The 26,614-nt window shown below is 42.3% G+C and overlaps 1 protein-coding gene across 10 annotated transcripts in view; it reads right to left on the bottom strand.

The window, feature by feature from the left end:
- sox5 (SRY-box transcription factor 5) overlaps window positions 1–26,614 on the bottom strand; it is a 115,547-nt gene that overhangs the window by 31,181 nt on the left and 57,752 nt on the right. For 8 of the 10 annotated variants that reach the window (XM_084711372.1, XM_084711373.1, XM_084711374.1 and 5 more), the window contains 4 exons: window positions 23,278–23,450; window positions 21,071–21,139; window positions 9,055–9,181; window positions 4,932–5,017 (listed from right to left, as the gene is read on the bottom strand). In XM_084711372.1, the coding sequence (XP_084567498.1) occupies window positions 4,932–5,017; window positions 9,055–9,181; window positions 21,071–21,139; window positions 23,278–23,450 (455 nt within the window). The remainder of the gene's footprint in view (window positions 1–4,931; window positions 5,018–9,054; window positions 9,182–21,070; window positions 21,140–23,277; window positions 23,451–26,614) is intronic. The other 2 variants (XM_084711375.1, XM_084711368.1) reach the window with 1 other exon arrangement.

The following is a 26,614-nucleotide window of genomic DNA, read 5'->3' as shown; positions in this document are numbered from 1 at the left end:
GAAAATGCTTTGCTACACTCTTTCTCTTTTCCAGATAAGGTTTTGTTGGAGAAACGAGTTGCTCGATTGATTTCTCATTTACCTTCTGTCATCTGTCCCCGTCTCTTTTTTCTCCTCTTTTTTTCCCCTCCCTCCCTCTAACCGCCTGTCCGTTGTTCGTCCGTCCATCTCTCCGGTGTACAGTGCGGTAATCCAGGACAATATGTTCCAACATCTGCCTCTCCATATGATGCCTGACCCACGCCATTGACCCTCTTTATACCACGCCACACACACACACACACACACACACACACACACACACACACACACACACACACACACACACACACACACATTTAATCTCTCACACACATCCACACTTTTCTCCTCCACTTACCTCCACCCCCCTCATCTCTCTTTTCTCTCTGTTTATCCTTTTAAATGATCATCCTTCTAAATACCTCTCTCGTACCTCCACCTTTTCACCTTTACTGCCGATCTCTCTCTCTTTGGCAGATAAGTGCATTTTTCTTTTTATTTTTCAACTCTCTGTCTATCCTTCTCAGTCCATTTATGTGATATGGATAATATCAATGATATCAAGGGTCAATAGGGAGCCAGATTAACATGCTCTAATGCACAATGTCACACTCATCCCCCCAGATTAAGATGCTAAATGCCAAACTTGTACAGTCCAAAGCCTCTGTTGCCTTGAAAATGCTCTGTGGAGGATTCAGTATTAAGCTCCCATTGACTATAAGTGCTACTCTGCTGATTTCTATGGAGGATGTTTTAAACATAGAAAGAGCTTTAAAATCATTGAAAGATTAATACATATTTCTAAGAACTGCACTTAACTCAAAGCAGCACTTTTCATTTTTTTCCGCAGTCTTCTTTCTATGGATACAGTTTTTACATTGTGTAATCAGGGAAAAAGCTATTGTTCTTCCCTGATTTCTTCCTTTATGTCTGTTTTATACATGAACTTCAAATATATTCACTTTAAACTACAGATATGGCTGTTCTTGTAGTTTCTGGTGATGTCACCAGGTTATTTCTGCATGGGCTTGGAGTTTTCAGATTTTTGTGCCACAAATTGAGTCATGGAGTTTAAAAAAACACGAGTATGTACCAATCAAGGGAGCTTGAACAGATTATGTTGTTGAGCTGCATTATGGGAAATGTAGGATTGAGTGTTTCTAGGCCTTTTGACCTATAAAACGAGATTGATAGTCATTGCCATAGTGGCCCTTTAATCCTGTTTGTCCAGTTTTGTTTTACAGTATTACAGGAAATCCGGGTAATAAAACTGTTTAAAAGGCATAGTTTGATGATGCCATGAAATAGTGTGGAATTAAAAATCGAAAATCCCTTTGACATGACACAAGAAGAATCATGTTGATTGGATGAGGTAATGTGTTAAAGTTTTATTCATGTTATGTTTAGTAATGTTCACTGACTTCCTTCCTTTGATGTATCCTGTTGTTTCCCAGAAGTTACAGCAACTAGGGGCTGGTAGGAAATGCACCGTTGCCTTAAATAAATTCCAGATTTCACTGCATTTGACCATTGTTGGAGACACAATGCAAGTATGCAACTCAAAAAAATGTGTTGCATATGTCTTGTGTTTTTAAACATTTTGAACATTAAGCAGAAATGTTACATAATAGAGCTTTAATGTTATCAGCAGGTGTGTATGAAGGTGTGTGCACAGTTTGGCCTGCATATATAGTACCACTGTGCCAGTTTTCCAAGTGAGTCTATTGAACTGTTGACAGTACTGAGGCTCCAAAGGTCACGACTGAAATTAGAAACGCATTGTCACATTAGAACACATTTTTAAACCCATTGGATACAAAGATAAATGATATATTGGATGTGAACTATGTGTTTTATGTAGTTCTAGAAAAGTCAACAATGCAAAATAGTGCAATTTCATAGGTGTATAGAAAGAAATGCATGATGTAGCATATGTGAGGAAACATTAGTGTACAGGAAATTACACTGTACACTGTAATGACTGTGTGTGTGTGTGTGTGTGTGTGTATAGTTCAAGTGTCTGTCAGCATGTTTCCATGCACTCTTGAATGGGGAAGTTCATTGTGCACCCTATCTGAAAATCTTTCATTTTCTCTCTCTATTTGTGTGTGTGTGTCTCAGCTAAGTGGGTTCACCTGTGTCCTCTCTGACAAAACCAATGTGTTGCCGTGGCGACCCGAGGCCCGAGCTAACTGTCATGTCTCGTCTCAGCAACAGAAACACCTCCTTATCAAATGAGGGTGCGCAGACGATCCCAAAGGAAATCCATCCACATTGAGACATCTGTAACTTGTGTTAGCCCTGGCAAATCCGTTCCTTTCTGACAAGGCTTAATCTCAATGTGCCACTGTGTTTGTGTGTGTGTGTGTGTGTGTTTGTGTGTGTGTGTGTGTGTGTGTGTGTGTGTGTGTGTGTGTGTGTGTGTGTGTGTGTGTGTATTTTTTTTTTCTGGGAGGATTGTAAGAACGAAATCTGGTAGTGAGATGTTTTTTTGCACTTGTTGTGTCCTCTCACCCCTCCCTGCTGGTAAAAAACAACAAAAAAAATCCAATTGCAAGGTGGACAAAGCCATTCAACTGGAGATTGAGTGAGTCTGAACGCAGTCGAACATATGGACGGCTAGATTGAAACAGTGATAACACCGCAGAGGACATTATTCTCAGGCTAAACACACAAATGTGCTCTCTCACACACACACACACACACACACACACACACACACACACACACACACACGAGTAATAATGAAATCAGTCAGGACAGCGGGGTCCGTTCTCCATGACAGAATTACACAGCTATTCTCTTCTCCCTGTAGTGTCTAGCATATGGGGCAGCACGTTTGGCTGACAGGTGCAAATGTATTACACACACTCTGCCTAACCTTTAACCCATATTTTCCCATCATCCCCTAAGTGTGCGAACAGTAAGTGAAAAAGACGAGGTGTGTCAATGCAGCTGTTTCTCTCAGATATTCATGTGTGTGTCACATTTTATGATAATGTGTGTCAAGGAGACATAAGGGGCAAGTGCAGCATGCACTGAGGCCGAATCCAGCGCTGGAGGTTAATGTGTTTCAGACAGGCGACTGGGGGGACGCCCGCGCAGGCTCTTAACCCCTGGGAGAGGGGGCCCCAAAGCCCACGTGGATCTGAGTGGAAGTATGTGCGGTCTTGTCGTGTGTGTGTGGAGCGGTGGTCAGGGGGGTCAGGATTACCAAGCGATAGGCCACTTATTCTAAATATGCAGACAGGAAAAGGACCAAAGTCAGACTCATCCTCCTTATAAGTGGGATAACAGATGTTGAGTCATTTTTTCTTACTGTTTTATCTCTCTGTGGTTTTGTCTCTCTGTCATCGCTTTCTGCTTTCTTGCTTATTCACTGTTTGGCCTCTCAATTTATGACTTAGTCGCAGAGCAAAGGAGCAGACCTTTTCCTTCAAATTACAATGTACATTCTGGCTGACCCCTTAAATTTGATTGCTCAAAACGGTCCAAAAGCTTCTAGCATCCAATCAAATTATACATCTCTGACGTTTTTTATCACACAGATCACAACAAAACAGAGTTTAGGCTATAAAGTTAAATGCATCTGGCTTGTAGCTTTACTTTGCAAAGCTCAGCCTCTTTGAATTGCTGGAGAACAGGACCCTGCCCTGTTTCTTTCTTCTGTCTTGCACTGCATGGATGTGGCTGGCTTATTATGGCCTCTAATGAAACAAAAGTCCTGTGTGCAAGATATACGGTGATTTTTTTTTTGCAGAATATGACAGGAATTTAATGTAATATTCAGTATATGTCACATTAGGGTATAATTACATGAAAATAAGAACTGTGTTTTCGTTACCTCAGAATGAGCCGTTTATGTGTACAGAGGCTGCCATGTTTCCACAGTAGCTCAGAACAGACAACCAAACAGCAACTCTATTTAGGCCTTTTGCGAGTTTTGTGAAAGATTGTTGAGTCTCATTCTCAAGTTGTCAGTACCAACATTTTGGGTATAAAGCCGACTCTGATTATGGTTATTTCATTCAGGCATTAGGAGGAGCCAGAGGAATCTCATTTTTTCACCTATTATCTGTGTCATGTACTACTGTCTTAATATAGCACCAGTTTTAGCAAATACAACAAAACATTATTTTTATAGTATAGTTTAAGTTACCAACTGTAGCTTACAAATTCAAATTACATTTAGTCATTTGAGCACTTTGAGTCACAGTTTAAGCAGAAAACATCAGCACATAGGGTGATTTTCTGACATAAAAAAAAAGACTTGGCTCGAGATGCTGACGGGTTTTTTGTAAGTGTACAGCAGGGTTTTATATCAACAAATGTGTTTCCCACTTGTTTCTACATGAAGAAGATTATGTTTCACAGACATGAAACGGAAATTTGTACTCCATCACTAGAAAGTCGAGAAGGTAACGCCTAGGGAAAGATAGAATAAAATGTACTCATCATTTTGATCATGATGAAACCCTTCAAATAAAATTGCATATAAAGACACCTCTGTGCTGTTAAGCAGACTGAAATCTCTTCAGCATCCTCCACAGATGATCTTTGGCGGTCAATCTGAATATTTCTGTCTTGTACTTCCTTTCGCAGGACAAAGCCAGGGGGCTTGGGTTACAGTTGTCAGTTCTGTGTGATTTTTGAGGTCAGCTCATGATCGTGTTTTGGGATCACTTCACTGTCCAGGTTTTAGCTGAAAGTGACAGCTGTGTAACTCCCCTTCCGTGGTTGTGTTTGTAGCCTCGTATAGCTCAGCAGGCAGTATGTGATGAGAACACTGTCAGGGTTAGGGGATTCATTCCCAATAAGACTACCCAAGTGTAAATTGATAAGACTTCTGGTTGTTGTTTTGGTCCCTAAATCTGCTCATGTGAAATCATATGTAGATATTGTAGACTTACCTGGAGTTGTAGGGGTCCCAGGCCTGGTGTGGCAGCAGCGGCAGCAGCCATTGTTGTGGGGATGAGCTGGAGAGGGTAGGGGTCACCTGAAGAGAACAAGAGAAGATCACATTTTTAAAACATTTTCAACACCGTATACTACAGGGATAATTTGGATTATTTGAAGTGGGGTTGTATGAGGATCTTATTGCTAGTCAGTGTATCACCTACTGCAGATGCAGGTTGGCAACCCCTCAGTTGGAAAAGCAAAGAGCACCAGCAACAAAGCTGAGCAATTAAAAACTTTCACCACTTTACTTTGCTGTCAGACAGAATATCGCTCTCTCCAAATTTACCAAACTTTTAATCAGTCAGGTTTTTCTTTTTTTTGTGGGGGGGGGGTGTTATTGTGTGACCTCTGTGTTTTAAAAGTTTAGTTTAGGTTCACCAAAAGTCACACAATGGCACAAACAAACAAACCTCTGTGAGGTAAAATGACAGATTTTGCCTACGGAGTTTGGTTGAGTGATATTTGGCCTATGTAACAGCAGTTTCCCATCAGAATAGGTGGTCCGATATCAACATAAAGCAGTGAAAATATTCTTAATCTAATCTAGTAACTAATATTGATTTTGGCAGGGGAACTTTTTTAAGTTGCTAAAATACCTTTTGCTGCTGACCCTGTCCACATCAATTCACTGCTTAGCTGCTGTATTTGTTTTTCCTGAGGCATGTTGACCACTGACTATCAATAAGTACCTCATACAACCACATTTCAAATCATCTAACTATGCCTTTAACCAAAACCAGTGACTCCTTTAATATGCCTCTCCTCCAACCATCGCTTGCCCTATCCTCTATCCTCCATCTCACTCTGCATCCCCCTCCCTTTCCCCTCATCCTCTTGTTTTTCTCCTGTCTCTCATACCACCTTCGTCCCTCTTTTTCCTCTCGCCTCACCCCCATCCACCCACCCCTCCCACCACCACCACCACCACCTGAGTCCCTCTCTCTCTCTGCAGCTGTTAAAGCCGTCCTTTGTGTGTGCTGCCGGTAGGGCCTTAATGAAAAGCCTGATTGTGTGTCCTCCTCCTTAATACCCCCTGACAAAGAGCAGCGAGGTGAGGGGATTCTGATAAAGCTGGCCCCAGCGCCGTAATTAAGAGCCGCCACTGCCGATTGCTGCTCTCTCCTCTCCCTTTTTTTCCCCTCCAACTGTCTGTTCTCCTGCTTTGTTGGGAGCGGGCTGCTTTCAGTCTCCTTGTGTCCTTCTTGTTGTCATCTTTCTCTCTTCACAAGTTACTCTCCACCTCCATCTCCATCCCTTCCCTCTCCCTCTGTCAGGAATGATAAATCAAGAGATGGATGGACGAACGGGGCGGAGAAGATGACAGGAGTGCAGAGAGAAAAGCAGGGGAGAAAAGGACGAGTGCGGATTATTAGTGACCAGGTGCAGATAGGCCTTGCTGTAATTACTCCGAGAGAAAGGGAGAGAAAAGGGGGAAGAGAAAGGTCAGAGATGAGGGGAGGAGGAGGCGGAGGGTGAGGAAGGGCAGATAGGGAGAGAAAAGGAGAGGAGAGGCGAAATACTGTACTTAATCATCGTCATATTGAATAAAATGTGCCTGTTGACAGCTGTGATTTGCATGTGGTCATGCCCACGAACCAAAATACAGCACACGGAGGTCAGACTGCTGGTGTCACAGCGAGGAGAAAACTTGGGAATGTTCTCAGGGCTTGACCTTGCATTTCTGACCTGAACCTTCAGCACAGCGGTCAGCCTCTTGGCTGTATCAGGACCTTCTATTGTGCATATGTGTGCCCATGTAAGTGTGTGTGTGTGTGTGTGTGTGTGTGTGTGTGTGTGTGTGTGTGTGTGCGCGCTTGGCATAAGCTGAGACTTTCCTTCCGACATATTTTCCCATATAACTCGGTTATAAAAAAAAAAAAAAAGACAAGCTGAGACATTCTTTTCTCCAGCGGGGCTGAGAGGGCAGGAGGGATTAAAGAATTATTTCAGGACTGTGTATTCTAGGAGATGGGTCTTTTCTCCTCGCTCCCTGGACAAACATGAGCTGGGTGGATATTTATGCTCCTCCTGGGGGTCGCTGTAACAAAAGGGAGAGGGACGGAGGAAAGCAAACATGTTGCTCTTGGCTTGGGGACAGCGACCTCGGTGTATGAGGATGAAATTTCTCACTGACAAACAGACAAAAGAGGGAGGCGGATGGAGGGAGTGAGTTGCAAAAACGTCATCAATATCCCCTTGGTGTCGTTTTGTGTGCAATTTTGCATTTTTTAAATTCCTAAAGGGCCATTCCTCATGATGTCATGATGATGTAAGTAGGGTTAACTTGGCTGGTGTTTTTGACCCATACTAGAGACAAAGAGCTTTGTTTCCACTGTAAGAAAAAGTTCCAGATATTTTGGGAAAATCAGGATATCTTGGCTTGCTTCGATTTTTCTTTGTCTCTTGTTTGTGACTCAACTTTATGAGAGTACAATGCTAAAACACTAGAATGTCCCTTTAAATGTCATTTTTAAAGCATGTGAAAATGGCAAGAAATAAAAGAATTTGACAAACCTTGGTACTGCAGAGGCCACATAAGAATAAGAATTATAAATTCAGCTTTTTAAGAAAACGATGAATATGCCAAATGTGACAGTGCAGTACTGTTTGGAACTAATTTAGTTTTTAAAAACATAAGTATTGAATACGTGGTCCCAAGTAACAACTGATGTGAACTCAGTGATTCAGAACTCACTTTTCCCCTAATAGAAATATGAACACTACATGTTTTTTTTTCTTGTGTATTTATCAATTTTTTCTGTGGGTTCATGCCTGTGTTGTATCTCTGTACATGTGACAGCACTTGTTAAAGGGAAATAAGAAGTTAAAAAAAAAAATACATTAATTTAGTTTTCAACATTTAAAATAGACTATAAAAAGTCCTCCCCAAACTTAAACGGTTATCTTTAGCTTTACCGTGTAGTTTCAGTGGCTCAGACAATAGAAACACTGTGTTACTGTTCAACAAGTGTTCACACAAGACAGCCGTCCATACTGTGCAGATAAAATCTATTCATATCTTCAAAGCTACGAAGCGCCGTGAGAATATGTCAGAGCACAATGCTACACATGTCCTATTTAGAGCTGCGGCACCAAACTACATCAACTCACAACAACTTTGAAAGTTGCCAGAGAGTTTTCTCAGGGGCGGCCCAGCCTGGCGCGGCGTGCCAATCCAGTTGGAGTTGGCGGAGGCAGTGAAAAGACAAGCCCACCACTTGACAGGGTATTTACGTGGGCAGTGGGCGTGGGTGAAGATGGCACTAATTAAAATGGAATGGACTTGTTTGGGAAGCTGTGAAACTCTAAGGGGGTGGAGGGTTGGGGGGGACTGAGTGTGCACGAGCTTGTGTGCACGCTCACATATCTGTGTCTAAGTATTATTTTGTATTTTCTGTGATATCACAAAGCAGTCTCTGGCTGCCTGGACGTTTCTGTGTGTGTGTGTATGTGTGTGTTAGTGTGTGTGGGCTGTGTTGGAAACATGTTCTGGCTGCGTCCTGTGTTAATGTGAGGAGAACCTGGGGCAGGTCACATTACCACCCTCCCCAACCCCCCCTCTGCTAACCCCCCCACCGTGCATTTATTCCCAGCATCCCCTGGCAAGCACCCACCACTCTTTCTCTCTCTTTCTCTCTGTCTCTCTCTCTATCATGGTAAACAACACATTGCCACACAGCCGGAGCGTGATAGCCAAAAAAAAAAAAGAAAAAAAAAAACATGTCCTGCAGGACGCCTGTATTTTGTTGCTTTTATACATCAAAAAATAGACAAGACAAAAGGAAGGAGCCAAAAGGACTGAGCAAGAGAGGGAGAGGGAGAGATAAAGAGAGAGAGAGATGGAGAGTGTAAACAGGAAGGGTGTATTTGGACTGGTTTTTCTATTAAGAGAGAGATGTTGTTGTAGGGGCGAGCTCGTCTTTTGGGAAACAATCCGACTCCCTGTGTGGGAAAATTGTTAGACTCTACCTTGCTTGGTGAAAAACATTTGAAACATCACACATAAAATGAACTTTTACACTCAAAGTTGCACCTATTTATGAATGCGTGTGTGTGAGTGTGGATGTTACTCACTGCAGCCAGGCTTGTAGTTGAAGCCAGGGGGCATGAGGAAGCCCTGCTGGGCTGCAGCCGCTGCCAGAGTCCTCTGGTCTGGAGGAAAGACGGGAATCATCAGCGGAGGGAGTTGGCCCTGGACCTGCTGATGAAGGAGGGAGAACGGGGGGGGGAGGGAGGGAGGCAGAAGGAGGAAAAGACAAGGAAGAGGGAAAAAAAGAGAAAAGAAAACATGAGCACCTTTGGCATCTCTTTACATGACCACCCATAGACACGCACTGAAAGCAATAATTCTAAAAATAGTGTTGTGTATGTGTGCAAGAATAGCTTTAAAGGGACAGTAGAGATTAAATTTGAAGTGATGCTGTACGAGGTACTTATCCATAGTCAGTGTATTACCTACAGTAGATGTGTTCGACACGTCCCCAGATTGGAGAAACAGAGAGAAGTACCAGCATGGAAGTTAAGCCATAACCTGTTATAGACAGGCACAGCACCAAAAAGTATTTTAGCCACCTAAAAAAGGCCCACCTAAAAAAAATCAATATCATTTTAAGTGTACTCTATATTTAGAATACTTTCACCTCTCTACTTTGCCATCAGACAGCCTTTCACAATGGAAAACTGCTGGTATGTAAATTCAATATCGCTCTCTTCCACTCAATCAAACTAGCGCAATTAATAATTTTAGCTCGTAGGACACAGTATTTTCTACTCAACCGATGATTCGATCTGTTAGTTTGTGCTGTTGTGTGACTTTGGTGTTTTTACATGTTAGTTGGGATTTACCAAAGTCGCACAACAACACAAACAAATAGACCGAGGCAACAGCAGACCAGCAGCTCCCGTGTTCTGTTGCTGTTTTTGCCAGTTGAGTTTAGCTGGTTTTACACAATGGTGGTTTCCTGTCAGACCGATGGCAAGGCAAAGCAGTGAAAATATTCTAAATATAGCATTTGATTTTGTTAGGGGGGCTTTTATTATGTGGGTAAAATACATTTTGCTGCTGACCCTGTCCACAGCAGTTCATTGGTTAGTTTCCATGCTGGTACTCTTACTGCTTCTCCGAGATGGGTGTGTGCCGGCCACCGTCTACTATAGGTAATACACAAACTAAGTACCTCATACAACACCACTTCAAATAATCAGAACTATCCCTTTATCATTCTGAAGACAGCTACATCTGAATTACATCATAATCATATGCATTCAGGCTCATATACATATATTCATGTAATACATATGGAAAATACATACGACACCTTTCTGCAAAGGCACTAATGAAGTCCACACACACACTCTAGACTCTAAACACTCCATGTTCCCCGATTCAAAGACAAAAAGCAAGTCATGAGGACAGTTCACAAAACTCTCACAACAGCTGGCCTTTTCCTTTTATTTGGAAGATGATGTTGTCTCCCTTCTCCCTGCATCAATCCCCCCCCCCCCCCCAATCCCATCCCAAGAACCCAAACACCCCGACGCACACACAAACACACATGCAGACACAACCCTCTGTGCGCACCCGTCGGCAGAGAGCCATACGACTTCACAAGGTTTCCAGGATTTTAAAAGGAGAAGCAGAAAAAAGCTCCTCCGATGGGTGGCTTTGGCAGGGACGACAGGAGAGGGAGAGAGAGAGAAGGAGAGATAGGGAGGGAGACAGAAAGAGAGAGAAGTAGGAGACAGATGGTTGCACTAAACAGCGTTCTGCCAAAAACAACACACAAAGACTCGCGTGTGATGGACTGACTGACAGTTTGAGAGGGAAGATAGGAGAAGATGAGGAGAGGAAGTGAGGAGGAGAGGGAGAGAGGAAAAAGGTGAGATGAAGAGGAAAATAAGGGATCGTATCGACCTGTGAAGCTGAGGTGGAAGGGAAGGGAAGGAAGCAGCTCAAGCCAAATTCTGTGCAAATTTTAAGCAATTTTCCAAAAAGTCGCAACAAGAAAATCAGTGTGTTTCCATAAACTACTGGGCAACATTTTGGACGCAACCCATTCAGAGCCCCAGTACCTCTTTAGATTTATAGGTAAATCATGTCATTTATGTTATTGATCAACTTACTTGTGTTGAAAAATGGTGTTTTCATTGGCAACCAGTTCTGTTTTTAAATCTTTAGGCATGGCAACAATACAACAATGCTGCGCCTACACTGTACTGAAATAAGATTTTAAAAAAAAGAAGAAGAAGAAGAAGAGGCAGGTCCTGCATCACTCCTGTACTTCTTCTCTTTATTAATACAATGATTTTTACATCTCAGTGAAATTCGGGCATTTTTTCAGATTCCTAGAGTCTCCATTTGAGTTCTGTTATGTACAAAATTAAAAAGTGCCATAAAAACACATTTATAGCAGCTAAATTCAATCAAAGTGTTGCACGTCCATCTGTGCTGTGTTGAAGGACTAGACAAGATTCAACTTTCATAACCAGTTCACAAGTTACTTGTGTGTGTCTCTCTGTTTATGTCCTGAAAAATAAATAAAACTCTTAGAACCCTTCTTTCTTTTCACTCATGTGTATCAGTAGTGACAGATGAGTGTTTGATTTTGGCCAAATATTTGGTCTCTACAGAGCATTTGACCGAGTTAGGCTGGATTAAAATCAAAACTTTTTAAAGTGACCTACAATAAAAACTGAAGGATGGATAGCTTGCTAAAGCAAATAACCAAAAAAAAAGGTTTAAGGTGTACGCCAGTAAATTAAAATGGCACCTGGGATGCTTGTGTGAACTACTAAACTAGAAATGTGCATTTAGCAGAGTGTAGATCTCTTTTAGGGACCCGGAAAAGAATATCTGGATATAAATCCCTTTTGATTAGTAACTGTAATTTAACTGCACATTTTGTTAGTAATTACAATTACATTTATTTTGTAATTTCATGACATGTAAATAGTTACATGTAACTAGTTACTCCCCATCTCTGCTAGTAGGTAAGTCTTGTTTTAGCCTAGCAGTTGTTGATGGCTTGTGGCTCCTGCGGCTGGTTAAGAGGAGTGAGGAGTCACCAGTTAGTTTAGGTTATAGATAGTTTTTTCAAACATTCATGGCAACCAAGAGAGGTCCTTGAACATACACTCATAAATGTGCACAAAAACTTTTAGGCCAATGGGTCCAGTGGTGTGCGAGATTAGCCATGAACAATCTCCAGACCAGTTTGATCATGCACACACATCTATGCACCTGGCGAAGAAAAAAATGCTTTGTCAAAATCAAAGCAGCACAGCAGCGCCTGAGAAATCCTCCAAAATTAATGGAGTGCCCCTTTAAACCAAATCCCTGATAGGGTCTTTAGGCCTTTGACCTGCCCTCCTGGCAGTAAAGCACTTTGTTTCCTCGTCACAGTTCATCTCCTTTCACCTCCGTCTCCTTTCTGTCTCTCTTATTCTGCCAGGAGGACAGCGAGGTAATAGCTGAATAGGATAATGGACAGGTAAAAGCTGTTTGATGTGGAAAATTGATCTGGAATGATGAAAATGGCTGGAAATGGCTGTACAATCATAAGGATGCGGTGGTGCCACAGTACAATCAGGCAATATCTCAGCAATATGGACACTTGAAGTGGTTAGTGCTTGAGACAGGTAAATAGTCTCTCAGTGCTGACAGCGCTTTCCCAGCCTGTGTGTGTGTACTCAAGTTTCCCTGGGCGTACGCATGCTCCTGTACTGTAAACACCTATGTGTGTGTCTGTGTGTGTATTTCTGTGTGTGTGCCTCCTCCTCCCCCTCCTCCTTCCTCCTGCTCCTGTGTGTCGGCATGCGGCAGCCAGCAGCACTGTAATCAAACTATCACTGCGCAGGGGAATAGCGCTCTCTTCAAGCGGCTCCTGTTTCCCCCCTTACACCAAAAACAATAATTACTCCACCATTTTGGTAAACCATAAACCGCCGTGCCGCCTGCGCCGCGCGATCAGAAGGGAGAGGCGTTCCAGCGCGATGCTCGGACAGGACCCCCGCGGGGACGAATCACAGACAGAACAGTTCCGCTTTGCCTTTCAGGCCTAATTGGACATATGCTGGAGTGGAGCTGGCTAGCAATACTGTAATGTACCGTAGGGAGGAGGAGAGGAGAGGAGAGAGGAGAGGAGAGGAGAGAGGAGAGGAGGAGGAGGAGAAGTCTGTGGCAGCTGTAATACATACATACTGTACATAGACGCACTGGCACATATACTGTATGACGGCTGTGTGTGTGTGTGTGTGTGTGTGTGTGTGTGTGTGCATGGCTTTGCTTTCTTTCATTCCAAATGAAAATATCATAGAGTCTCTTTTCCTATCCCATAACACAAAGCCTGCATACAATAGGAAGACATTAATCATCCTTCAGAAGTGTTACAGAATACATGACTCTCCACAGTGGGATAAGAAGATCAGGCAACAGAAGAAATGAACAGAATGGCAACAGAATGACAAAAGAATGGGAACAAAACAGAGATATACAGGCAGAAAGTACAACAGAGAACGGTTTATGAAGAATCAGTCCCTTCTAGGCCTAGGCGATATGACTTAAAAATAATATCTTGTTAACTTCAGGTTATCCAGTGATATACAGTGATATACATTATATATACATACATATATGTATATATATATGTATATATATATATATATATATATATATATATATATATATATATATATATATATATATATATATATATAAATATACATATATGTGTGTGTGTGTGTGTGTGTGTGTGTGTGTATGTGTGTGTGTGTGTGTCTGTGTAGAGAGAGAGAGAGAGAGAGAGAGAGAGAGAGAGAGAGAGAGAGAGAGAGAGAACAAATATGAAATTTCACATCACCAAAAGGGTTTTGTTAAAATTTGCTGAAAATGTTCAAAATGTACTGATACACACACTGAAATAATTTTGCCAAACTGTAATTTGAAAGCCTCTCAACAATTTGAAATCACACCGAATCCTTTGTGATTGTGATTTTCAAACTTTTCATTGATGCAAAACAAATCTAAGTTGCTGCTGCTGCTGGGTCTAAGAGATAGTTACTAGCTTTGTTTGATGCCAGACAGTATTTCATGTGAGTTGTTCAACATATGGTAATCAAACACGATTATCATGATAACTGAAATTTGAAATGGTAGTATTAACGGTCAGGAATTTTACCACTGTTTATCATGAAAATGATTATCATGCATTTCCTACTAGATATATAGATTTTGTCTAAAATGCCATATCATAAATTCTCAAACATGCATTGGTGTAGATTATCTACCCAGTCTCAGGAAGGAAGAGCTGATAGCTCAAAACACCAAGCAATTTTCATACAGGAGCTCTTTTGTTCTGTGGATCTTTCCATTTCTTCTCTTTTTACGCTTTGATATTTTGTGATCCAGCATCCAACCCACTGGGCCTCAGGGCAGTGTGTGTCTTTTTCTCATAGTAGACTATCTACCTAACAGGACTGAGATTTTTGCTAAAAATCATCAGTAATGTGGATGTGATGACCAGCTGGGTAAAAGCAAACAACAGCTGAAACAGTCTGGTAAGCTGAGAAAACCAGGAAAAGATTACACTTATAACGATATAATGATATCCCAAATCTAAGACAATATCTAGTCTCATATCACGATATCAATATCAGCCCTGTTCCCTCCTATATATTGCTGTTATAGTAGCTGAGTTGGACATGTGTGTAACAGCAACACTGACCTCACCTCAACACACAACACACAAACCTCTACAACACAGACGAGAGACAGAAGACATGGGTCAGATGAGGTTAAGTGAGAAATTGGAGACAGTTGAGGAGGGTGATGGGACACTAGTTGATCATATGAAACTGGATGGGATGGCCCCCTGTGCATTCCTTTTTATTAACATTCTTTTACCATCTGCGAAATGACTTAATCTGATATTTCTCCTAATATTGGTTGTACAATCGCACTACCTTAAAGTGGATTATGAGCTCAGTGCCTCGTGATCACAGTGTAAACTTTGAAACCGAGAGGAAGAAGAAAAGCGAGGGAGCTCTCCCAAATCAGAGAATAAGAATCAGAGACAAAGAGATGCATTGACAGAAAGGAAAGAAAAGCCTGTGAGAGAAGAAGTGAGGGTGAGAGAAGCACAGAGAGAGGGAAAGTGAGAGCGGGGCCAGATCTATCAGACAATCTCCAGATCCCACATAAAGGAAAAGGCACATCTGAAACAGCAGGCGCTTTGGGGAATAACACACTCCTCAGCTTCTCTTTCACATCAGGCCCAAAGTGAACATGAAAACCTACAACGCACACAGACAAAAACATCACACTGCCGCTACTGTAGACTGCCGACGTGGAGAATAAGGGGCTCCGCTTTTTATCTGTAAACCCCTCCTCGTTCCAAAAAAAGAAACCTGAAACAAACAAAACTGGAACTCATCTGAAAAAAAAATCCTCTAATCAGCGATAAGTGAATGCAAAACAAAGAAAAAAACTCTGAACAGAAGAAAAACACACACACACACACACACACACACACACACACACATATATATATATAAAGAAAACGTGTGAAACTTTTTTGTTGAGAACTTTCACAGGGGCGAAGAGGACAGAAAGAAAGAGAGAAGTCGACAATTCACCCTGGCGAGAGAACTTCTCAGGAAATAAACAGCAGATAGACGGAACAGAATGAACAAGAGAGGGAGAAAGAGAAAGAGAGACGGAGAGGGGAGCAAGAGTTGGATAATTGGCAGCGAGTCGAGGCTGCGTTCACCACGCGCCAGGCGGCACAGCTTGAACTTAAAGCGCCGCTGCGGCATAATGAAGATGTGGCCGCTAATTAACATATGGGGTGCGAAACAGGTTGGTTGGCACGCGGCGCGCTAAAAACTCCAAGGTAAAGTTATTATTGGGGAGTAATTAGCTCTATGAAGTTAATGCGCCGAACAATAGCTGCCAGCGCCGCACAATATGGCTCGCATCTGAGCGCGCGAAAAAAATAGCCCCCGCTAAAGTGCGAGTCCCACAGCTAAAATCTGTTGGCGACCATATGCTCCGGCAATTAATGCAAGACCTGGATGACCTATTGCTAAAGAAGGGACGTGCGAGCAATAGAACCAATAATTAATTTGGAGGGAGAGAGAGAGAGAGAAAGAGAGATAGCTGGCTTTTAATATTAGTCCATTAACTTTCTATGGACAGAGGCTATTAGAGGCCAGCCTGCTGTGAATGTGAGGGCCATGGTTCATCTGTCTCACACAGACACTCAGGTACTTGTGTGTGTGTGCTCTGTTAGAAAGAGAGGTTCTAGCTACAACCATAAAGGGTTCTTCCCAGGGGACTCTAACAAGACCTTTTTTTAATTTACGAATAAACAGGCTTTATCCTGAACACACCCGGGGGGATCCACCAAGAACTTTTTTATATTCCAAAGGTTTTATCTAGAATCCACTGAGGGGGTTCTACTGAGAAGTCTTTTATGTTCCAAATGGTTTACATATAAGCCAGCCAGGAGGTTCTACTGAGAACCCTATTATTATTATGGTACAAAGAACCCTTAACAAAAAAAGTGCTTCAAGGATTTCAACAATTCTTGAAGAACTTTTTTGGATGAAAACGGTTCTCATACAACCTTCACAAAGAACCCTTGGCAAAACCTTTTTTCAACAAAGGGTTCTCCAGAAGCAAACAGCTCTGGGTAGAACCTCATCCCTTCACGAAGAACCTTTATTGACCCCTTATTTCTAAGAGTGTGTGGGTGCATTAGAGAGAAAGCATGTGAGAGAGGGTGGGTCTCAGTGGGAATGGCTGGTTGGTTGTGGTCCAGTTTGTGTGTGTGTGTGTGTGTGTGTGTGTGTGTGAGCGCATGCACATCGACACGTAAGGAAAACACAAATTACACTGGTTGCAGTGTAATGGGAGTGATTAAACAATTACACAGGCAATTGGGTTAGCCGCTCCTATGCACAGAGTACAGAGGTGCTGGTGTGTGGTGTGTGTGCATGTACGAGGTGTACTGTATGTGTGTGAAAATGAATGGAAATCATGCTTTTTGGTGCCTTTGTTTTTTGCTTTTTCCTCTGACAGAATGAAACATATTCGACACGGACAGAGGCGGAATGTGTGGTTGCATCAGGTGTTCTTACACTTGTGGGTTGTGTGTGTGTGTGTGTGATTGAGTTACCAATCTAGGTTAACGTTAATGGAGAGCTTGTTAGCCACTGTCGCCGGCGCGTCTGGCCTCTCTTAAACTAGTCAAAGCATCAGGTGGCTTTACTCAGCTCACTTTTTCTTCTTCTCTGTCTGCCTGCTGTTACCACCTATAGCAATGGTGGCGGTTGATGAGATGAAAGACAGCCGACAGAGGTAGAGACATAGACACACACATGACTGTGTGTGTGTGTTTTGGTTGAGTGAGTTTTGATTCATTAGGCAGGACACACTCGTGTCCCCTCATCCCTCTGTTTAAACTGTACATTGTAAGTGTGTGTGTCGCTTCTATTCTATGAAAATGTGTGCGTGTTCTCAAGGTAAGCCCTGAGCCGCTCGGCAGGTGAGCTCCTTTCATCCCCGTTGCGCTTCCCCATGCGGCAGCGACAGTCGTCCCCGGCAACACCGGAGGGAGCCTCGGAGACAAGTCGTTTAATTAGAATGAGAGAAGACGAGAGGGAAAGCAAAGAGAAGTGTGAGGAAATGTGCTCACCCCTTTGAGCTTAACAAGAAGGCCCCTAGCAGGGGGTAGGGGTGCATGTGTGCGTGTGTGTTTTTGTGTGTCTGCATGCCTTTATGTGCACACATGTTCTTGTTTTATAAATCTTTGGAGAGCAAGTTGTGGTATAGCTTCCAATTGAGCACAAAGTTTTACAAAGTTAAGGTAATTTTTCTCTGTCTTTATTCATCCTGGGGGAGAATTTTATGTTAAGGATATTTGTTTATATTTTTACTTGTGTAAGAATTTATAACCTATTAAAATGATAGTTTGGGTTATTTAATGTGGAGTTGTAGTACTTATTGATAGTCAGTGTTTTACCTATAGTAGACGCTTGTTGGCACACCTCCAGTTAGTAGAATCCATTATAATATAATATGAATAATATTAACAAACAGGACCTGTTTAAGTGACTAAAATACATTTTGTTGCTGACTCCTGCATAGAACTACAGTGCTTAGCTTATGTGCTGATTCTCCTCTTCTCCTCTCTGCTTCTCCAAACTGGAGAAGTACCTCATACAATCCTGCATTAATTCCACTGAACTATCCTTTTACGGGTGAGGATTAAAGGTTTGATCAGGACAAAGGTTAAGTTCAGGACTTGGATTAGGTGTAGCAGAGCTCCCTTTAAATGTATGTGTAACAAAATGAAAGACTTATAATTGATGCTAATTAATGGATGATTCCAGGTAGAATCAATTAGTCAGAGCGAGAAAGCAGCCAATCACTGACTTCTGAATGGTGTGTGTGTGCGTGTGTCTTGTTCATACTGTGTATCATTAGCTTGTGTTGCTGTTATGCCTGCCTCTGTAAATGAACTTGCTCGTTTGTCAGCTCGCAAACACATTCGGCGAGTGCCGTTGGCCTAAATAGCGGACGCTAACATGCATATCGCTAGCTTGATTTGGGTTTCAGGGTGAGAAAAAAAAAACATAGGAAACCGGACGCGAGGACAATAAATAATTTGTCCTCCTTTCATGAGGGATGTGTGTCACTCTCCTCTCTTTTTCATGAGCTTGATTATTCGTTTCATTTCATCACCTCTTCCAAGTGGACGGTTGAAAGCATTCTTCACAGGCCTTTGGGGGTTTGGGCCTAACAAAGCCAAGGACGCACACACACACACAGACAAACACACACACACGAAGGGACAGCTGAACTCAGCCTCGTTAGGGGGAAATGCAATCACAAGGGGTTTATCGTACAGACACAAAACACACACACACACACACACACACTGAACCTGGTGCCCTCTCTCTGGCAGGCCATTGTATTGTGGGATTGTGCGGACAATCTCTTCATGAATGATTAAGCAGTGTATTTCTCGACCAAGTCTTTGATGATGAGTGTGTGTTTGATCATCAGGCGAGTGCACGGCGCTCTCTGCAACCGCTTTCGATACATGTGTGCACAAGCAGAGCGAAAGCGTATATATCCGTATGTTTGTCTGTGTTTGTGTGCACTTTGATGTGTTTCATATATGTGAATGGGTGTGTGTGTGTGTGTTTTTGCGCTCCTGCGATGAGCCCCTGTTGATTGTGCACCTCTCTTAACGAGGCTGCCTACAGCTGCCCCTGCTTGTGAGAAACTATTGTTGGGCCTGTTCAATGGAGAGACGCTTGTTTGGGAAAAGGTTGCAAAGTCATGGGAAAAGGGAGCTTTGTCTCGGCGGGGTCGTGAGGGAGTGAATCATGAGCGGACGTGTTTATAGCTTAACACACACAGCTGCGGCGAACACACACACACACGTTTATGCACAGTTGAAGAAATGGACGCTCGAGAATGCACAGAGAAATCCTCAGAAACAAACATGTGCGCTCTCTTTTTTTGTCAAAGAGACAAAACCCCGAACAATTCAGAATTTAACTCGCACAAAGCAAATAAACACAGCTGCTTTACACAGAGTTGTGGACACACATAGACACACGTCCCACACACATGCTATCACAAGGTCTCTTATCACACAAACTGTGTATGGCTAACCTCTCGGGGCGAAAGGGAATGTGTGTGCGTGTGTGTGTGTGTGTTCCCTCTTGGACAGGGTGTCTCTTTATGATACAAAGCCCGGCTTTCTCAGCTCAAAATTCAGTGTCATCTGCTTTTACAAAGGCCTGGGCTATTCGTTCCAAGCCACCTGGACCAACATAGAGGCTCCAGTGTAGCACCCGAAAGGACAATACCTCCATTTTTAAGTGTTACATATATACCCACCCATTTTTCGTAGGAGTTTGAGACACAGAGTCACATTCAAAGGGACTTTTTAGTTAATTTACTTCGCATTTTTATATCTATATAAGGTCATTCACTTCTGTCTACAATCTACAATCTGATTAGACTTATTCATAAGAAAAAAAGGTCCCAAATATGAAGTCAACTGAGCTTGCATTACCTAGAATTTCCTGGTGAACACATTTTCTCCTTTGCAGGGCTGAAATAAACTTTTTTCCTCAGTACAACTTTCCCAAATTCCACTTTCAACTGTCCCAGACTTAACAACCATTGTCTCAAACAGAAGTTATTTTAGTTTTCATTCTACATAATAAATAGTTTAACCCTCAAGGACTGATATCTTTTCTTTTTGTTTAAACTTTTCTTTAAACTTAAACATAATAATTTCAATCGCAATTAAAAGTTTCTCTAATGCCCCAGAATTGTCCCAGACACTGTATCTTTCTGTCCCAAAGTGTTCCTATTTTTATTGTTCCTGGGAGAAGAATGTTCATTCTGACTGGTTTGCTTGTGATGACGTCCATTAGCTTGCTCGTTGACATGATAAACCTACAGCAGGTATAATATGAATAAACTCTGACAATGTATTGATTACAACATGAATCCAAGGAAAATTTGAACGTTTTGTCAGCTTTTCTGTTTGGAGCACCTTCCCAACCCCTTCCTGGCTACTTCACTGGCTTTGTTGCTGAGTCTGGATTTAGGGGGTTTAGCCAATCTACTGCGCCTTCTATGAAAACACCTTCACAATCACTGTAGCACACAATAGAATAAAGATAAAAAGCTATACTTCACTGACAGTTTGACAAGCAAAGTTTGATTTATATAATAAAGACTTACACCATACATACTGTACTGATTTTCCAAGACTGACCACTTTAAAGTGATTACACAGGTAGTGTGTGTGTGTGTGTGTGTGTGTGTGTGTGTGTGTGAATGTATTAAAGGAGGAGGAGCTATTATAAGTCAACACTGATTCAAGCCCCAAATGCTGATGGCTGAGCAAGAAAAAGCTGCAACAATCACAATCACAGAATTGCCTTTGTAGGCCTTGCAGACACACATCACGACACATTCACACATGCACATGCACACTTCGAAAGACACACACATACACACACGGATGGACACACATACACACACGCAAACTGGCCTCACCTGGATTTGTTGCTGCAGGAGGTTGATTTTGTGTTGCTGCTGCAGAAGCTGCTGCTGTTGCCGGGCAATCTGAGGACGGAGCGCACAATACATTATTACAATGTATATGCAGCATGTGTGTGTGCACGTGTGCGTGTGTGCATGTGTGGGGGGGGGGGGGGGGGTTTGGTGTGTGTGCAGGGCCTGTGGGAGAAGCGACACATCTGCAGGTCTCAGAGGCCCCAGTTGCATGACAGTGGGTCGATGCCCTGTTATAAAATATTAAAGAGCTCATCTCATCTGGACTCAGCTAACAGCCAAGTGGACAACAGAGTCACACAGAGACACTTTGTATTTCCGAGTTCATCAACTATTCCCCTCTTTCCTAGTTACAATCAATATGAAGACATTTACTGACACATTTACTTACACTGTATATTGCTTGGCCTCCATACTGGTGCCCCTTTCTGCTTCTGTTGTTGTGCTGATCACTATCTAATGTATGTAATACACTGACTATTGATAAGAGCCTCATACAACAACACAACAATAATATGAACTATCCCTTTAAGCTACCCCCTCTTTTGTATTCATTCTTACTTTTTCTGCGTGAAAGAAAAAACTTTGAGCCTAAAATATAATTTCTAATTTCTGCACAGAAACTCTCCAGTGGCTCATAGAGTATATCAGAAACTCAAAAATACAGTATCCACGTACAGTAGGTTCACATGCGGCGAGACTCAATGCACACTGGTGTAGGATGCAGCCAAGGACACTGTAAGGCATTGTGCTTGTGTCACAGGTAATTTGTCCTTACAGCCATTTTCTGTGTGTGTGTGTGTGTGTTGTTCTCTCTTGTAAACCCAAGCTTTCCAGAAGCTAAAAAAGCACAACAAAGAGGGAAACCCTTCTCTATGCAAATACCTGGCAGACTCTTGCCTGGGAACTTGGAGTGTGTGTGTGTGTATGTGTGTAAATTCAAGTGTATGTCTCCGCTACATCCGCTCCAACACTACATACCCTCAGCTCATTCCTGTGCAATGTCCCTGTGTTCAAGCTGCCAAAGGCGCATGTCTCTGGCTGTGTGAACACTACACTGTATGAGGTGTGTGTGTGTGTGTGTGTGTGTGTGTGTGTGTGTGTGTGTGTGTGTGTGTGTGTGTGTGTGTGTGTGTGTGTGTGTGTGTGTGAGAGAGAGAGAGAGAGAGAGAGAGAGAGAGAGAGAGAGAGAGAGAGAGAGAGAGAGAGAGAGTGTTTGGTTGTTTTTCAGCCTTAAAATCTGTGTGAGGATTCCTGATGACCATTTAATGTGTGCATGTGCATGTAACTTGATTCCAAATGCACAGCACTCTGAAGTTTAAAAGTTTAAACATTCAACAAAAGTGTAAACGCAAAACTTTTGTTTTTGCTCCCATTTTTAATGAGTTGAAGTAAAAACAAATCTAGGATTCTGTCTATGCACACAAAAGTTTTATTCCTCTCAAATTTTGTTTACAACATCCATATTAATGTGAACTTTTCCTTTGCCAGGATAATCCATCCACCTGACAGGTGTGGCATATAGAGATAATAACAAACAACATTTTTGTACAGGTGTGCCTTGGACTGGTCACAATCTAAGGACACACTAAAATGTGCAATTTTACCTTGAAAAAAGACTTTTATGAAGCACTATGCTGTTTCGCATAGGGCTATTACCCACCAAATCCCACCAGTGATTGGCTAGTACTTATTGCCTTTGTTGCTCGGGTTGGTTAGATTTAAACACAAGGAGAGACTGGTTAGGATTAGGATAAGAATATCAAGGTAAGCCAATGAGCTTTTTATTGTGACCATTCCAAGGCAAACCTGTGCAATATTCAAGTTGTTAAATCAGCATCTCTATGTGCCACATCTGTCAGGAGGATCTTGGCAAACGAGATGTGCTCATATGGATTTTAACAACTTTCTGAACAGAATTTGGGAGAAATACACTTTTTTTATTTAGTTATATTCTTCTTTGTGTATTTTAAAATATGGTGAATTATCCATAGAATTAAGATATCTAGAGATGACAAAAAATCCTAAAAGGTGCTGATCTGATCGGAGATGGAACATTTCTTCAAGTCATTATTTTTTTAATGTAAAGCTGGACTAAATGACTTGTCTAGATGTTTCCTTTGCAGCGTAGAAAATACAGTACACTACATTTCCAAATGAAGCCCTTCACATGCAGCATGCTCCTGTACCTGGTCCTGCTGCTGCTTGGCCAGCTCCATCTGCTGCCTCTGCTTCTCCATCTGCGAGGCGGCCAGCTTCTTCTGCTCCTCGTGGGCCGCCAGGAGCTGCTCCCTCAGGCTGCTCAACTGGCCAATCATGCCCATGAGTTGGCGCTCTTTCTCCGCCAGGCTGTCTGGGGTACCTAGGGTAAGAGCATGAGGGGGGGGGGAAGAGCGGGGTCAAAGGTGAGATGGTAGCACTTTGAAGAAAAGGGCAAGACTCGGTTGAGGTTACACTATGAAACTTTTTTTATCAGTTAAAAAGGAAAGTTGTTTTTTTAAAGACTTATCAAATATACAATGACATTTTTGTTTGATTTTCGATATACAATTTTCAACCATTTATTACATGTTTATATACTACTCAGAAATGCTAAGTAGGGGGACTCACAGTGTTGCCCAAAATACAACCAGGGTTTCATTAAAAAAAGATGTGAATTCAACAGGCACAAAAAGCAGATACATTCTGAAATCATACAAAATCTGAAACTGGGATTTCATGCTGTGCTCTTCCATTTTTCTGTGATTTTCATGGCTATCCGGAGGCCAGAAAGGATTGTGGGGGTGAGGTTAGAGGTCAGAGGCATGAAGGAGAGGGAACGAAGGAGGAAGGAACAACAAAGCGGTGTCAACCTATCCATGGCTTGTTGGTCAAGCTAATATATGGCTGGTTAGGGGCTTTGGACGGCAGGAGGGGGGGGCACGCCAACGGAAGGTGCGTTGGGCGAAACGCGTATGTGTGCAGCAGAGTTGTAAAACCAGATGTTGACTTATTTTCCTGGGGCCGGCAGCGATAGCTCGAGCCACATCCATCACTGCCTTTATTGCCTTATTGAAATAAAGAAAATAAATCAGGGGAGGAAACATTTGTAAACAGGCAAAATGTGGAGGCAAAACAGATATGAAATGTTAACCAGATTTATAATGGTTTATATTCATATCGTATAATCAAATAAATCAATAATAACGTTCATAAAGTGATGTTGGCTTACTTACTGGGCAAGAGCAGTTACTCCTTATTGCTAATTAATATTAGTATTATAAATATTGTAAAGTGTAAAATGGTCAAGGTAAACAATATTATCAAAGCCTAAGTGTATGAATCTGGTAATCTGATCTGTTGATTTGATGTCAAATGAAACTTTTTGACTATTAAGAAATGTTGACAGTGGTTACATGTTAGTAACCTGTTAACTATGATGATGTAGATAGCAGGTATAAATGTCTGTTGATGTAGAAGGCGAAGTAAGCAATGAGATCTGAGGCTTAATAGGAGAGATAAATGTTGACTCACTATTTAGCAAGCAAGAGGTCATTGATGCCCTTTTTAACTGATGTGTTGTAACATCTTATTAATTATTTATTAAGTGTTTACAAGCTAATTAAGAACTCAATTCTAGTCTTATTGTAAAGTGATATTAAAAATGTATATTTCTTGCTAAATATTGTAAGTAAAATTTAAATTTATCTGATTTTTGCTGAATTATGGGTAAATTTGGAGATTGGTCTCTAGTTAGCAAGCTGTATTTTATGTGTGTGTGCGTGCGTGTGACCGAGAGTAAAAAAATAAGTGAAAAAGAGAGAAGGAGAGTGTGTCTGGTCTGTGTTTACCCTGCAGTCAGCCAACCTCCTGCTCACATTTAGCATGGCCTGACCTTTGACCTCTCAGATCCTGACATACCAGCTCCATTACACACATACACACAATTACACATACACAAACACACTTGCACACAAGGCCTAAATCATTCAACAGGATGTAGTTAGAGTGAGGCACACTGAGGCACAATCAGTACGAGTGTGTGCGCCGATGTCTGGTCATATGTACCAATGTTTGCCTACATGCCTTTGTTGTGTGTGTGTGTGTGTGTGTGTGTGTACGTGCATGTGTGGAACAGCACAATCCCCCATTGTTCTTCAGCTGCTACCTTTAACAGGGCCACATTCCTGCGCCAGTCAAACCAGATGAGGAAGAAAGGAGAGAAAGGGGGAGAAAGGGATGGAAACAGGGAGGGGAAGAGGGAGACACACATAACAGGGGATGAAAGAAGGGAAAGAAAGAAACGATGGAGGGAGTGAAGACGAGACTGCTGACCTGCCCTTTGACCGCTCAGGAAGGTGAGAGCCATCCATTTGTCCTCCCTGTTGGTAGTCGCCGCCTCACAGCCACCCCTCCACACCGACACCCCTTCCCTCCCCCTCCCCCTCCTCCCTCACTTCCCCCCGCACTCCATCCATCCGCCAACAATGAACAATAAAGGCAACTGTCGGGAGCACTGGCCGCTGGAAAAATAAACACGCCGCTGTCCTAACTCACAGACCCACCTTTGTAGAGCCAGAAATGTGTGTGTACGTCCCTGTGCGTGTGTGTGTGTGTGTGCGTGTGCGTGTGTGTGTGTGTGTGTGTGTGTGTGTGTAGCCAAAGCTGACCAAGACAAGAAAGAGCCTTGTGTTAAAAACGTTAGCCTGTTCAAATGGGGGGTGAAGGGGTGGGGGAGGAAGGGGGCAAGGGGGCGAAAAAAAGGATAAGGGGGGTTGCAAAGGTGAAACGATGGATCAAAGGAGTCTTTCTTGTAGGAGGTTCTTGTTGGGGTTAATGCTCCTTTACACACACACACACACACACGCACAAATGCAAACACAGTAAAAACAGGCACTTCTGTGCAAAACAGTGTGTAAGTTAAGTTATACTCTTAGAAATAAGGGTTTGAAAAGAGTTTGCTTCTGAAGAACCCTTCGCTGAAGAAAAGGTTCATCTGGGCGGAGACACCTTGGCTGATTCTAAATAAAACTTTTGGAACATTAAAGGGTTCTCAGTAGAACCCCAAAGGTGGGTTCTAGAAAAAAAAACCTTTGGGATATTAATGTGTTAACACCTTGGAGGTGGAAAGGTTCTTGATAGAATCCCCAGAGAGGGTTCTGGGTAAAACCATTACACCATAAAAAGGTCCTCAAGGCTCTTTTGCGCCAAAAACCCTCCAGTTTTGAACCGGTTCTGGCCAAGATCCTTAGAACCCTGGTGTTATTTACTGAACCAGCACGCCTGTCCACCAGTTTAGAGCAGAACCGTTCTAATTACAACATTTTCTAGTTGTTGAACCAGCTTTATTTTAGGTGGAAATGCTCAGAACGGTTCAAAATTAGGAGTTTGAAAAGGAACCCGTCGTAGGGGGTTTTGTAGGAAACCTTTCACAGACGGTTCTAGGTATAAACCTTTGTGTTTGGTTCTAGGTAGAACTCTCTGAAAGGGTTCCAAGTGTAACGTTTGTAAAATATTTTACCAGAAACAAAAAAGGGTTCTATAAGG

The sequence above is a fragment of the Lutjanus erythropterus genome, chromosome 22 (genome assembly GCF_056507025.1).
Source record: "Lutjanus erythropterus isolate fLutEry1 chromosome 22, fLutEry1.hap2, whole genome shotgun sequence".
NCBI lineage: Eukaryota > Metazoa > Chordata > Actinopteri > Lutjaniformes > Lutjanidae > Lutjanus > Lutjanus erythropterus.
Note: the sequence above shows the minus strand (reverse complement) of the source record. Positions and strands in the feature narration are given on the sequence as shown.